At 61.2% G+C, this 13,573-nt stretch overlaps 2 protein-coding genes across 3 annotated transcripts; one reads left to right on the forward strand and one right to left on the reverse strand.

Moving 5' to 3' along the window:
• Nucleotides 1-200: 200 nt before the first annotated feature.
• Nucleotides 201-7,668, reverse strand: RHBG (Rh family B glycoprotein). 2 transcript variants are annotated; one of them, XM_072918557.1, is made up of 11 exons: nt 7,574-7,668; nt 7,252-7,449; nt 5,362-5,551; nt 4,909-5,059; nt 4,650-4,803; nt 4,216-4,382; nt 3,856-3,993; nt 3,593-3,726; nt 3,296-3,417; nt 1,094-1,167; nt 201-683 (listed from the first exon to the last, which is right to left on the reverse strand). In XM_072918557.1, exons 2-11 carry the CDS (start codon nt 7,418-7,420, stop codon nt 615-617), a joined length of 1,368 nt encoding a protein of 455 aa, XP_072774658.1. In that variant the 5' UTR covers nt 7,421-7,449; nt 7,574-7,668; the 3' UTR covers nt 201-614. The 2 variants fall into 2 exon arrangements, with proteins under 2 accessions (XP_072774658.1, XP_041576945.2); XM_041721011.2 differs by lacking the exon at nt 7,574-7,668 and having other exon boundaries at nt 5,362-5,548; nt 7,252-7,527.
• Nucleotides 7,669-9,289: 1,621 nt separating this feature from the next.
• Nucleotides 9,290-13,173, forward strand: HAPLN2 (hyaluronan and proteoglycan link protein 2). The gene is made up of 6 exons (XM_030291562.4): nt 9,290-9,618; nt 9,751-9,864; nt 10,077-10,427; nt 11,199-11,315; nt 11,417-11,602; nt 11,687-13,173. Exons 2-6 carry the CDS (start codon nt 9,777-9,779, stop codon nt 11,968-11,970), a joined length of 1,026 nt encoding a protein of 341 aa, XP_030147422.4. The 5' UTR covers nt 9,290-9,618; nt 9,751-9,776; the 3' UTR covers nt 11,971-13,173.
• Nucleotides 13,174-13,573: the final 400 nt, after the last annotated feature.

Below are 13,573 nucleotides of genomic sequence, written 5' to 3' on the forward strand. Positions count from 1 at the left end.
CCGCTCCTGCTGCTGGGTGCTGTCCCACACTCCAAAGACTGCACCATCCTCAGGGGGGTGGCACAACCCATGAAACCAGGTGGGCATCGATTTAGGGGTGCAGGGGAAATCAGGGGGCTTTGCCTTCCTCCCTGGATGACTCCTGAAGGAAACAGCCAGCAGAGTGCCATGAGAATTCAGGGGCAAATCCTGAAGCTACAAAAAAAAAATCCATCTATTTTAATTGTCTGTACAAAGTCTTTGCTGCTTTCTGTTCAGCCTCCTGTGCCCATTCCCCAACACAATCATCCCTCCTCTCCCCATTGCCTCCCTCCAGAGAGCAGCTGATGGGGAAACTGAGGCAAGGAGCAGGAGGGGAAGTGGCTGAGCCAAGCCTGGACACCCTGAGGTGACCCTGGCAGCAAGAGCTGTGCTGCTCCCACAGCGAGCACAGGGACCCCACAGCACCTCTTCACCCTGCAGAGGCCCGTGGACACCCAGCAGCTCCCAAAACATCTGGGACCAGCAGCTGGCACCCAGCACGGCTGCTGGGAAGTTCAGGCTGGCAGAAGGCAGCTGGCACAGGCCATGCCAGACCTTTGGTGGTGCAGGACCTCACTGGAGGTTCGGGGTGGTCACACCAAGGTGCTGATGCCCAACTCCTCCTTTCCGTTTGCACTGGGCTCAGATCCTTCCTCGGGCACCTGCACAGAGACATGAGAGGGGCAGAAATGGGCCCTGCTCGGGGCACACTGGGGCTGGGGGGGCTCGACTGGCACCAGGAAGGTTTTGATGGAATCTTGGGGGGAATTCTTTTGCTGGAATTGTCCAGCGCTGGCACAGCTGCCCAGGGGAGCGGTAAAGTCACCATCCCTGGAGGGATGTAACAGACTTGTGGATGTGGCCCTTGGGGACATAGTGGAATGGTTTGACCTGGTGCTTTTAGGGAGCTTTTCCAACCTAAAATGAGGCAGGAATTCTGTGAATCCACGGCCAGGGGCATTTACTGCAGCTCTCCTGCACTAAATGCTGCTGCAACAGCTGGGGGGAAATTCCCAACCCCTGCGGCTGCCTGAGACCCCAGACCCCTTTTCACCACAATTCCCAGTCTCACCTCCCGGAATGCGGCGTTCTCCTTGCACTGCCCGTCCGGGGAGCACCTCGGCACCCGGATTTTCAGGACGGCTCCTGAGGACACCGAAAGCCGGGCGAGGGCGTCTGAGAGCCGGGCGGCGCTGCCCGGGCTTCCCCTGACATCTAGCGGCAGCAGCGGGCGGGCGGCGGCACCGGGCACCGGGGGGAGCCCCGGGCACGGCGGGGCACGGACCGGGGGAAGCCCCGGGCACGGCGGGGGCACAGACCGGGGGGAGCCGGGACAGGGGGGAGCCCCGAGCACAGCGGGGACACAGACCGGGGGGAGCCGGGATTTGAGGGGAGCTGGGATCGGGGGGCGCCGGGATTTGGGGGAGATGGGATTTGGGGGGAGATGGGATTTGGGGGGAACCGGGACTGGGGGGAGCTGGGATTGGGGGGAGCCGGGATTTGGGGGGAGATGGGATCAGGGGGAGTTGGGATTCGGGGGGAGCTGGGATCAGGGGGAGCCGGGATTTGGGGGGCACAGACCGGGGGGAGCCGGGATTTGGGGGGAGATGGGATTTTAGGGGAGTCGGGATTCGGGGGGAGCCGGGATTTGGGGGGAGCCGGGATTTGGGGGGAGATGGTATCGGGGAGAGCCGGGATTCAGGGAGAACCGGGATTTGAGGGGAGTTGGGATTTGGGGGGAGCCGGGATTTAAGGGGAGCCGGGAGCAGGGAGAGCCGGGAGCGGGGGGCACAGACCGGGGGGAGCCGGGATTTAGGGGGAGCTGGGATTCGGGGGGAGATGAGATCGGGGGGAGTTGGGATTTGAGGGGAGCCTGGACCGGGGGGAGCCGGGATTCGGGGTGAGCCGGGATTTGGGGGGAGATGGGGTCGGGGGGAGCTGGGATTTGAGGGGAGATGGGATTTGGGGGGAGATGGGATTTGAGGGGAGCCGGGATTTGAAGGGAGATGGGATTCGGGGGGAGCCGGGATTTGGGGGGAGCTGGGATTTGGGGGGAGCCGGGATTTGGGGGGAGCTGGGATTTGGGGGGAGCCGGGATTTGGGGGGAGCCGGGACCGGGGAGAGCCGGGATTTGGGGGGAGCTGGGATTCGGGGGGAGTCGGGATTTGGGGGAGCCGGGATTCGGGGGGAGATGGGACTCGAATGGAGCCCTGAACACAGCGGGGAGCACAGACCGGGTGGAGACAGGAGCCGGGGGGAGCCGGAATTTGAGGGGAGCCGGGATTTGGGGGGAGCTGGGACTTGAATGGAGCCCCAAACACCGCGGGGAGCACAGACCGGGGGGAGCCGGGATGTGAGGGGAGTTGGGATTCGGGGGGAGCCGGGATTTGAGGGGAGATGGGATTGGGGGGAGCCGGGATTGAGGGGAGCCGGAATTCGGGGGGAGCTGGGATTCGGAGGGAGCCGGGATTTGGGGGGAGCCGGGATTTGGGGGGAGATAGGATTTGGGGGGAGACGGGATTTGAGGGGAGTTGGGATTCGGAGGGAGCCGGGAGCGGGGAGAGCCGGGATTTCGGGGAGCCGGGATTCGGGGGGAGATGGGATTTGTGGGGAGCTGGGATTGGGGGGAACCGGGATTTGTGGGGAGCCGGGACCGGGGGGAGCCGGGATTTGGGGGAGCCGGGATTTGGGGGGAGATAGGATTCGGGGGGAGCCGGGATTTGAGGAGAGCTGGGATTCGGGGGGAGCGGGGATTTTAGGGGAGCTGGGACTCTAATGGAGCCCCGAGCACCGGGGGGAGCCGGGAGCCGGGGGGAGCCGAGACTCGAGGGGAGCCCCAGACACATCGGGGAGCACAGATCGGGGGAAGCCGGGACCCGGGGGGGTGGGGAGGGGGTCAGGAGCCGGGAGGAGCCCCAACCCCGGGAGGAGCACGGAGCTGGGGAAACCTGAACCCCGAGGGGAGCCCCGACCCCGGGAGGAGCACGGAGCTGGGGAAAGCTGAACCCCGAGGGAGCCCCGACCCCGGGAGGAGCACGGAGCAGGGGGAGCACAGACTCGGGGGGAGCCTGGCCAGAGGGGAGAAAAGCCCCATGGATACCCCCGGCCCCAAGGGGAGCCCTGGCCCTGGGGGTCACCCCGGCCTCTGCTGGGTTTGCACAGGGCTGAGCACCCCTGGGCTCTGCCTGGTGGGGATGCTGTGCTTTGGGGCTGCCCCCCAAACCCATAAATCCCCTCTCAGCCTCCACCCCACTGCACTGGGGGCAGAACTCACCTGTGAGGCAGCCCCCCAGCGCTGCAAGCAGCAGGGTGAGGGGCAGGGTGCCGAGCTGCAGCAGGGCTTGCTCAGGGACTGTCCGGCTGCCCTGGGCCACCAGCGGGAACACAAGCTCCAGCCTGAGTGACACAGAGGGGACAGCTCTGGGGAGCTTGTCACAGGCTCCTGGCTCTGGTTAATGCCTTCTAAAGGCTGCTGGAACAGGGGGAGTGGAGCAGCCCTGATCTCAGGGGTTGTGGTGGCCCCAGCTGGGTGCAGCAGGTCACTGGTGTCCCCAATTCTGGCTCCTCTCACCTGTAGCCATAAGTGTCTGCGGTGGCCAGCAGGGTCAGCAGCGTCCCCAGCAAGGCCCCCAGGACCCCGGGCAGCCCGTGGGTGTTGTGAACCCCACAGGTGTCCTGGATTTTCAGCCTGGAGCGTAGAACGGGCTGGGGAGAGCACAGGGAGGAGCTGGGGCTGGGCTGGGCCCCGCTGCCCAGGGAGGCTGTGCTGCAGGTTTGGGGGGGCAGATCCCCTGACCTGGCACCGGTGCCCTCGGCTGTGCCAAGGGGACTCACCGTGAAGAATCTGAAGCCAAGTGGGCAGATCAGGCCGACCAGAAACCCTGCGATGAGCGCCCCAAAGGGGGTGACCAGCATCTCCCCAGCCATGCCCATCACGGCCGTGCCAGCCAGGGTGGCATCCTGGATCTGCACCTGATGGAGCAGGGCACGGTCAGGGGAATCGGCTCCATGGAGAGCATCAGTGTGGGCTGGGAGGAGGGGTTGTCTTCTTCAGAGACCAAATTGGTTCTGGATGAACTTAACAAAGCCTAACAGGCCTCCCCTTTTGCCCTGGGTGTGTTTAGGCTTGCTGCTCCTACAGGGCAGGATGTGGGAAGGACGTGGAGCTTGGACTTGTCCCAGGAGAGGACCTACCATCCTCGGGGTGCTCTCCTCGTAGAGGAGAGGAGAGAAGATGAAGGTGGCCACGGTGCTTGCCACCAGTGAAAAGTAGGTGTTGAGCACTGCCCAGTTGTCGCCATCGTGGTGGGCAGTGGTGCTGGAGCTGAAGCTGGGCCAGAAGATCCACAGGTAGATGGTTCCTGCAGGGAGTAGAACAGACCTTGGTGCTGGACTTGATCCCTTGTGGGACAGAAACTTCTCGTGAGGGCCAAGAGATGCAGGAGGCCACAGCGAGGTTCAGGTAGAACACAAGGAAAAGCTTTTTCTAGGAGAGGGTGGTCCCTGGGGAGGTGGAGGACATCTGTCCTTGATGGTCTGCAGCAATCTCCTGGTGAAAGCCACAGCCTCATGCTGGTGATGACCCTTCCACCAGCAGCTCTGGGAGCTGTAGGGTCCGAGCTCCATACCAAACACAGCAAAGACATCCGTCTGGTGGCCCTTATCCCGCTGCTCTTCCCTCTTCCTCCTGTCCTTGTGGGGCTGGTACAGGACCCGTGAAACCATCAGGCCGAAATAAGCCCCAAAGGTGTGGACGGTCAAGGAGCGCCCGCTGTCTCTCACCTAGGGAAGGTGGAAAACCACCGTGCAGGGAGTGGGGTGAGGGATTTGTCCCTCCAGATGAGGCAGAACCCGACCTGGGGAGCCCCAACCCGCCCAGTGACTCACCCCCATGAGACTGAGCAGGATGAATTCATGGAGAGTGCACAGGGGGACTTCCAGCAGGGCCAGCAGCAGCATCTGGACAGGGCTCACCCTGCCTAGAACAGCCCCGCTGGAGATCAGCACAGCTGCGGTGCAGAAATCAGCGCTGACCATGCTGGGAAGGAGAGGAAAAGGGTGAGACTTTAATCCCACAGATGCCCAGGGATGAGCTGGGCAGGCTGAGCAGGCAGAGCCTGAGATGCTGCTGGCACAGGGATGGCTGGGCTGGAGGCAGGCGGGGGCCAGAGTGCCCCCCAAATTCCTTGGCAGCGCTTACACATCCCTTGCCAGGGCAGCACTCAAACAAACCCATCTCCAAAATCCTCCTCCAAAGCAGAGCCATGAGTTTTACAGAGGAGGGAGCCCGTGTGCCAGGCTGGGCTGGGCTGAGCTGCCTGGGGCTCCCTCCTGCCTTACCTCTGAGCTCCCACGGAAATTTTGCCGTTGAGGAAGAAGTAAAAGAAGCCCTGGAGCAGAAGGGCCCACTGGATGGCGAAGGCTGTGATGAGGATGCTGATGGCCACACTGCCCGGCCCGGAGCGGCTGAGGAGCGCCAGCAGGAGCCCAAAGCTGAGGAGCACCTGGGCATGGGCATCCTGAAATCCTGCTGGAGGAAGGAGAGGCATGGGGAGGTGCTGAGGGCAGGCAGCCACCCTCCTGCTGGTCCCTGGGCTCAGACAGGGCTAAGACACCCCTGCTCTAACGGGCTTTGGGGAGTGTGGGAATCCAGGGTTTCCCTCTGGCTGCCCTGGGACCCTGGCAGGGGTCAGAACCCCCCTGGACAGAGCCCCCAGAGACACTGGCTGTGATCTCTGTCCATGGAAAAGAGTTTTCAATCTTACAGGGTGAATTACCAGCTTTGAGTGTTTGATAAGAGTAATAATTAAGTGTGACATGGGTGCAAAAGTAAAATTTTAGGTTTCTAGATGAGGGGTTCAAAGGGGACAAGATGGAGGAATTGGGTGTGTCTTGTCCTTTTCCTCCTTCTTCATGCCCTCCATGTTTCACTGTGGTGTTGGCATTTTTCTGTTGGTTCAGGCTGGGGACACACTGTCCAACGTAGGTGACAGATATTGGCACATTATTATAAATAGAGTTTCTGGTATTTAATGTTTGTACCATCCCACTGAGGGCAGAGCCCCACACGCTGCCCTGCAGGACAGAGCTGCGGCAGGGCAGCAGAACATGTTAGAGATAAACAGAATAAACAACCTTGAAACCAGCACAGACCAATTATGACTTCTGCTTTGGCAACGGGTCAGAAAGACAGAGACTTTCTACAATCTTGGAATCACCAACACCACAGATTCCGACAGGGGAGATGAAGGCTTGCTCCACTCAATGGAGCCACGTGGAAGATCCTTGGAGATCTGCAGTGGGGATGCCAGGAGAGGTAAAACCATCCCAGCCTGATGTGACTCTTTGCAGCAGCTCTTGGCCACCCCATCTGCAACTGCCCAGTGTGGGTATCTCAGGACCTTCACCCCTCAGCACAAAAACCTCTTGGCGTGCCAAGAGCTGTCTGCACCCACCAGAGCAGCGTGAAAGTGGCTCTGAGAGATCAGCACCGCTGGGACCTCGCTGGTGTCCCTGCAAACATCACCTTCCAGTTCATGAGAGGGTGAGCAGAGAACTGTGATCGGTCTGGTACCATTTGGTGGCAAACCAGAGGATGGGGGGTTGATTCTTGCTTGGGTGGATGCTCCTCGCACCCCTGCATGGCATGGCACACACTGAGTCACGGCCTGGGTGGGGTTCCGTGGGCACAAACCGGGCAAACCTGCCGCTGCCAGCTGCCAGCTCCCTGCCCGGCAGCTCCACTCGCTCCCGCCCCATCGCCCACCTTTGTGGCTCAGAAAAGCGAGGGGCAGCCCCTGCAGGGCAGACCCCAGACCCTGCTGAACCCTGGGTAGCAGCCAGGGAGCCAAACCCTCCCTGGAAGGGGCTCGGGTTGAAGCCCCCCACCCTGCAAAGCCCCTCTGCTCCGTGGGAAGCTCTGCAGAAAGTGCCAGAGCAGCTGCCACGCTCCCTTCCAGGCGGGATCCCCAATTTTTCACTTCACTCAGCGATCCCTCCCGAGCTCCACTGCTCCAACACATATCCCACACCCAAATATCCCTTTTTTGGGGTTGGCATGGCAGAAATCCCTCCAGCACGTCTGCTTTGCCTGCTCTGGGAAGCAGCAGTACCCAACCCTGCAGCTCCACGTCCCCTCGCCGGTGACTCCGGAGGCTGTGACAGGTCTGAGGGTGCCACCCGGTGCCATCCCCTCGGAGAAGGGCTCTTTGCCCCCATGGGGGTACTCACGGGGCTGCTGGAAAGCCAAGTCCTGGTTCCTGAGGCTGCAGTTCAGCTGCGGGGGGCACGGGTCGGGGCTGTACCGCGCCAGCACGGCGAAGAGGAGGATGATGAGGGTTTGCAGGAGGAAGCACAGCCCGGAGAGACGGAGCCTGGAGGCGGCTGTGTGCTCTGGCATGTCGGGGGGCAGCAGGGCCAGGTGAAGCCCTGCAAAGAGGAGAGCCACGCTGGGGCTGCAAGCTCCTCCTGCCAGGCTGGCTGCCAGCGCCTCGGAGGGAGTGCTGCCAACACGGAAACTCAGGGATGGATGCCCTGGCACACCTCCACACACCTGGCGTTGCCACATCAGGTGGCTCCAGGCGCTGTGCCGGGAAGTGTGTGGGCTGTGTGGGGTCAGTGTCCCTCTCTGCTGGGGTGGGGGGCGGATTTGGGGTGAGGCAGGAGTTGTGGGAGGGGAAGCGTGAGGGTTCTGCCTCTGCATTGCAGAAACGTTGTGGTTTTGGGGCTGGGTCAGGCTGAGGAAGTGGAGGGTGATGTGGTGGGACTGACCTGCTGTGGAGGTGCTGGCTCAGCAAAGTCCCACACAGCGAGGCTCAAATTCCCTGATCAGAAGGAAAAACGAGTTTTCAGGGGGCTTTGGGGGTGAGGTTTGCTGTGGGGTCGAGAGGGGAGAAGGAGAAGCTGAGCTTTGAGGAACAGGACCAAGGAGCAGAGCAGAGGCTCCTGGTGGAGCTGAGCACAAGGGGCTCCTTGGCTTTTCTGGCTGCCCGTGCTGCTGCAGAGGTGTTTGTAGAGTGGGTGCAGATCCCAAAAAGGGAGAAAAGAGACAAGGAGCAGAGAAGGAACGCAGTGTATATCTGGGAAGTGACTTGGGTGACTCCTTCCCACAGCACTGGGCCAAATTCTCAACTCAGAGAAGCAGTGGTGGGCTGGGGTCATGCCCTGATGCTAACGGGATGGGGAAGGGGGGTGAGTCACTTTTGGGAGCCTCTGCAAGTGTTCTGCTTCGGGCTGTGGTTTTGTGAGGGCTGGGGACTGTAGCTGGTGCCTTCACTTGGGAAAAATGTGAGAAACAGCTCGTTTGTGATAATGGAAGCAGCATCCTGCAGCCACGGAGCTGCTGCTGGAGGAGAACAGGATGTGCTTCTGCAGCCCACGGGAAGTGTGAGGGAGGGAGATGAGACTCTCTGAAGAGCCTCAGACCCACCCGAGAACCGTGGGGAGCTGTGAGGGGGGAGACTGCAGTGCTGCTGCTCCGCTTTGGCCTCCCTCAGCCCGGGGAGAGCAAAGCTACGGGCACCTTGTGCTCATCACAACGTGCCAAAGCTCTGACCATTCTGAGCTGGAAGAAGGTTTCCAGTGCAGCCTGCTGGCATCAGAATTGGTGTCCCTTCTTGAAAAGAGGCTGGAAGCAGTGGGGAGCAGGTGGGGGATGAGGGCACCTGGATGCTTCTCCCCCCTGGGGGATGTTTGCTGTGGTGTGTGTGCCATGGCGAGGCCAGGGAGGTGCTGGGGACACTCACTGCTTGTCTTGTGCTTCCTCCACCCTTGGAGATGGACCCTGAGGGAGGAAGAAGTTGTGGCAGTGCAGAACACAGCACCATTGTGTGCCCGTGCTTCGCTCCAGGGGGTGATGGGGAAGCCTCTCCGATGCCTTTTTGGGGGGCAGGATAAATCCAGTGGGATTCGAGTGGTGGGGCAGCCCCTTTGCACAACCCTCCAGAGCCTCCAGGGGTGGGGACATCATCCCTTCACCAGGGATGGGGAGAGGGGAATAAAATTAACCCTTGCCCTGCTGTCTGTGGGATCAGAGAGCCCCGTCCCAGCCCTGGGGCCAGCACTGAGGGGGGGTTTGCAGCCCAAGGGGCTGCTGGAGCCCGATGCAGAACTGTCGTTTTCCCTGAATTCCCAAAGCCGTGGCCTGCAGATAAAGGGATGTTTGTTACCCGGGCACACTGTGTTTTGCCGAGCAGAACAATAAAGAGAAAGACACTCACAATGGGAAATTGTGCTTCCTCCTCCCCGTGCGCTCCTCGGGGAGGTGTTGGAGGGGGGAAAAAAAAAGGAGAGAAGAAAGCAGGAAGAGAGTGACAGGGCAGGGAGGAGGGCACGGCTGGCACCATGGGAGCGGGCACCACGGGCCTGAGGGGCTGCGGGGCTGGCAGGACACTGCCCACCCCAGCACGGTGACAGCGAGGGGCTGGCCGGGAGCACCTGCTGCCACCTGCCGTGTCCCCGTGTCCCCGTGTCCCCCCTGCCTCGTGGACACCATGGGGTGTTCATGACGGAGAAGGGAAGCAGCAGGAGCTGGGGCAGCCCGCAGGCAGGGCACGTTGGGTGGGCACGGCAGCGCCCCAAAGGACCTGTCTGGGGACGGTAAGAGACTGGGGGGTGCCAGGGAGGAGGGGTGGCACAGCCTGTGGGGTGTCGCTGTCCCCTCTGCACAACAGAGCACAGCCACACCCTGCAGGCCCCCCTGAACCCCCCTGAGCCCTGCGCTGCCCCCAGGCTCCGTCCTGCCCCCGGCTCTGAGGATGCACAGGCTGCTCCTGCTCGGCTGCCTCTGGCTCCTGGCAGCTCCCCCGGGCTCCAGCATCTTCCAGCGGCCAACGGGGACCCCAGGTAGGGAGCAGGGGCTGGGGGGCAGATGTGGGGAGCAGGGGCTGTTTGCAGTCGGTGCTGGAGAGGGGAGGTGGTGCTGGGCGGGTCCAGCAGGGCAGGAGCGCAGCTGTGCCTCCTGAAGGTGCAGGAGAGATGAAGAGGAGCCAGGATGGATCGAGGGTGCTCGGGGGGGTGTCGGAGAGGTGGTGCTGAGGCTGCCCGGGGGGCTGCAGCCCCACTGCAGCTGCAGTACCTGCTGGAGCCCCTGCACCCCACGGTGCACACGCGGCGCGGTGCCACGGCCACGCTGCCCTGCGTGCTGCGCGCGCTGCCCCACAACTACCGCGTCAAGTGGAGCAAGGTGGAGCCGGCCAACTACGGCGAGAGCATCATCATCATCACCAACGGGCTGCTGCACAAGAACTACGGGCCCCTGAGCCCGCGGGTGCGGCTGCGGCACGGCCACCGCTACGACGCCTCGCTCACCATCAGCGACGTGGCGCTGGAGGACGAGGGACGCTACCGCTGCCAGCTCGTCAACGGCCTGGAGGACGAGAGCATCTCGCTCACGCTGCACCTTGAGGGTGAGCTGGGGGATGTAGCTCAGCTGGAATGGTGGCTCGGTGCCTCCATTGCATGGGCCTGTTCCCAGCCTTAAATTTAGCGCTGAATCCTCTGGGGCTGTCGGAATCTGTGGGTATTGGTGATTCCGAGATTGTAGAAAGTCTCTGTCTGTCAGCCCCGCTGCCAAAGCAGAAGTCATATTTCGTCTGTGCTGGTTTCAAGGTTGTTTATTCTGTTTATCTCTAACATGTTCTGCTGCCCTGCCGCAGCTCTGTCCTGCAGGGCAGCGTGTGGGGCTCTGCCCTCAGTGGGATGGTACAAACATTAAATACCAGAAACTACCTGTGCTGGATTTACAATAACATGCCAATATCTGTCACCTACGTTGGACAGTGTGTCCCCAGCCTGAACCAACAGAAAAATGCCAACACTACAGTGAAACATGGAGGGCATGAAGAAGGAGGAAAAGGACAAGGCACACCCAATTCCTCCATCTTGTCCCCTCTGAACCCCTAATCTAGAAACCTAAAATTTTACTTTTGCACCCGTGTCACATTTAATTATTACTCTTATCAAACACTCAAAGCTTGTAATTCATCCTGTAAGATTGAAAACTCCTCTCCATGGACAGAGATCACAGCCAGTGTCTCTGGGGGCTCTGTCCAGGGGGGTTCCTGACCCCTGCCAGTGTCCCAGGGCAGCCAGAGGGAAGCTCTGGATTCCCACATGGGGCGATGTGTCAAAGCCTCCGTGGGGACAGCAATGCCCTCACCCTCTCTCCGTCCCTCCAGGCGTCGTCTTCCCTTACCAGCCCAGCAACGGGCGCTACAAATTCAACTACCACGAAGCCAAGCGAGCCTGCGAGCAGCAGGACTCCCGCCTCGCCACCTACCAGCAGCTGTACAAAGGTGAAGGGTGCCCAAAAGAACTCCCCTCCAGCCCCAAACCACGTCTGTGTGGGGATGGCGAGGAGGGAAGTGCTGCTGCCAAGCTGCCTCTCGCCCCACAGCCTGGACGGAGGGTCTGGACTGGTGCAACGCCGGCTGGACGCTGGACGGGACCGTGCACTACCCCATCATCAACGCGCGGGAGCCGTGTGGTGGCCGCCTCCTCCTGCCCGGTGTGCGCACCTACGGCGCCAGGGACAAGCAGAAGGATCGATTCGACGCTTTCTGCTTCACCTCTGCTCTTCAAGGTACTGCTCTGTCCTTCTGACAGCACCACCCAGCCCTGCTGCCCACCCAGATCTCACCTGCGACGTCCCCACTCCGTCCTCTAGGTCGGGTCTACTTCATCCGCGGCCACCTGAACTTCAAGGAGGCAGCACAGGCTTGTCGCAACCACGGCGCTGTCCTGGCCAAAGTGGGGCAGCTCTACTCGGCCTGGAAGTTCTCTCAGCTGGATCGCTGTGACGGGGGGTGGCTGGAGGACGGCAGCGTCCGTTACCCCATCGCCACACCCCGGCAGCGCTGTGGCGGCCTGCCCCAGCCCGGCGTGCGCAGCTTCGGCTTCCCCAGCAAGGAGATGAGGAGCTACGGCACCTACTGCTTCGTGGGCCAGTGAGGAGGCCGGGGGACAGCGGGGGACAGCGGGGGACAGCGGAGGGACAGCCAGTCCTCATCCCCGGGGCACAGAGCTGGAGGCGGGCGAGGAGGAGGATGGTGTCCCAGCGGTTCTGGGGGCTCCAGCATCCTCTGGTGGAGCTGGGTCTGGGTTCTTGGGGCATCCCCTGGGGGAGCAGGTGCCCATGTGCAACCCCATGAGGCTTGTGGGGGGTTTGGGAGATCTTGTGGGGTGTTTGGGACTCCTTTTTGGGGTGTTGGGGACTCCTTGTGGGGTGTTTGGGAGACCTTGTGGGGTGTTTGGGACTCCTTTTTGGGGTGTTTGGGACTCTTTTTGGGGTGTTTGGGAGACCTTGTGGGGTGTTTGGAGCTCATTTTGGGGTGTTTTGGACACCTTGTGAGGTGTTTGGGACTCCTTGTGGTGTGTTTGGGACTCCTTTTTGGGGTGTATGGGACTCCTTTTTGGAGTGTTTGGGACACCTTGTGGAGTGTTTGAGACACCTTGTGGTGTGTTTGGAACTCGAGGGGTGTTTGGGAGACCTCATGGGGTGTTTGGGACTCCTTTTGGGGTGTTTGGGACTCATTTTGGGGTGTTTGGGACTCCTTGTGGTGTGTTTGGGACTCCTTGTGGAGTGTTTGGGACTCCTTTTTGGGGTGTTTGGGACTCGAGGGGTGTTTCGGACACCTCGTGGGTGTTTCGGACACCTCGTGGGGTGTTTCAGACACCTTTTGGGGTGTTTGGGACACCTTGTGGTATGTTTGGGACTCCTTTTTGGGGTGTTTGGGACTCTTTTTGGGGTGTTTGGGACTCCTTTTTGGGGTGTTTTGGACACCTTTTGGGGTGTTTGGGACTCCTTTTTGGGGTGTTTGGGACTCCTTTTGGGGGTGTTTGGGGTGTTTGGAGCGTTGTGGGGTATTTGGGACTCTTTTTGGGGTGTTTTTTGGGACCCCCTGTGGGGTGTTTGGGAGTACTGGGGAGCCAGACCCCACTGCTGGGCCAGGAAAGGGGGTCTCACGCAGCCCCCCAGCTCAGGCTGCCCGTCCCCACCCTGGTGAACCCTCACCCCATCCTCGCTCCCCACAGCCACGAGGACTCTGCCTGCTGCCTGTGCAGGTGCAGGTGCAGGGGACCGGGCTGGCCATTAACATAATTAAGTTGCCTTCTTAATTAATAAAGCAACAGCAAAACTCTATGGCAAAGGCACGAGGCAAAGGCTTTCCTGGCTCCTTCCCCGGGACTTCTGGCCTCTCCATGAGGGGAATTTGGGTGGGACTTTCCATCCCCGGGGTTATCTGTGCTCTGGCCACTTCACTGCGGGGTTTAACTGGTCAACAGAGCCCAGGAGAACGATAAAAAGCTGTGGAGCACCACAGTGTGAGGGAATAACAGCACGGGGAGGTGCCCTGGCACCAGCGATGTGCTCTGCCAGTCCCACCTATCTGCTGGGAGCAGTGTCCCATCCCAAGGGCTCACTGGTACCCAGTGCTTCTGGGTGTGGGGGGGCATTTGGGGTGGTGTCTCCGTGTTTCTGATGCTCTGGGTGGTGTCTCCGTGTTTCTGATGCTCCTGGGGGTGTCTCTGTGCCTGTGCTGCTGGGTGTGAG

The sequence above is a fragment of the Taeniopygia guttata genome, chromosome 25 (assembly GCF_048771995.1).
Source record: "Taeniopygia guttata chromosome 25, bTaeGut7.mat, whole genome shotgun sequence".
NCBI classification, from domain to species: Eukaryota; Metazoa; Chordata; class Aves; order Passeriformes; family Estrildidae; genus Taeniopygia; species Taeniopygia guttata.

What these genes read in the sequence shown, in the direction of transcription:
- RHBG (XM_072918557.1), bottom strand. Translation starts at nt 7,420, where the DNA reads ATGCCAGAGCACACAGCCGCCTCCAGGCTCCGTCTCTCCGGGCTGTGC. An exon ending in TTGGCTTCAGATTCTTCACG is followed by an intron (nt 3,727 to 3,855) that starts GTGAGTCCCCTT and finishes TGCTCTCCCCAG; the next exon opens with CCCGTTCTACGCTCCAGGCT. An exon ending in AGAACGCCGCATTCCGGGAG is followed by an intron (nt 684 to 1,093) that starts GTGAGACTGGGA and finishes GTCTCTGTGCAG; the next exon opens with GTGCCCGAGGAAGGATCTGA.
- HAPLN2 (XM_030291562.4), top strand. Translation starts at nt 9,777, where the DNA reads ATGCACAGGCTGCTCCTGCTCGGCTGCCTCTGGCTCCTGGCAGCTCCC. An exon ending in GCGGCCAACGGGGACCCCAG is followed by an intron (nt 9,865 to 10,076) that starts GTAGGGAGCAGG and finishes GGGGGGCTGCAG; the next exon opens with CCCCACTGCAGCTGCAGTAC. An exon ending in CTTCACCTCTGCTCTTCAAG is followed by an intron (nt 11,603 to 11,686) that starts GTACTGCTCTGT and finishes TCCGTCCTCTAG; the next exon opens with GTCGGGTCTACTTCATCCGC.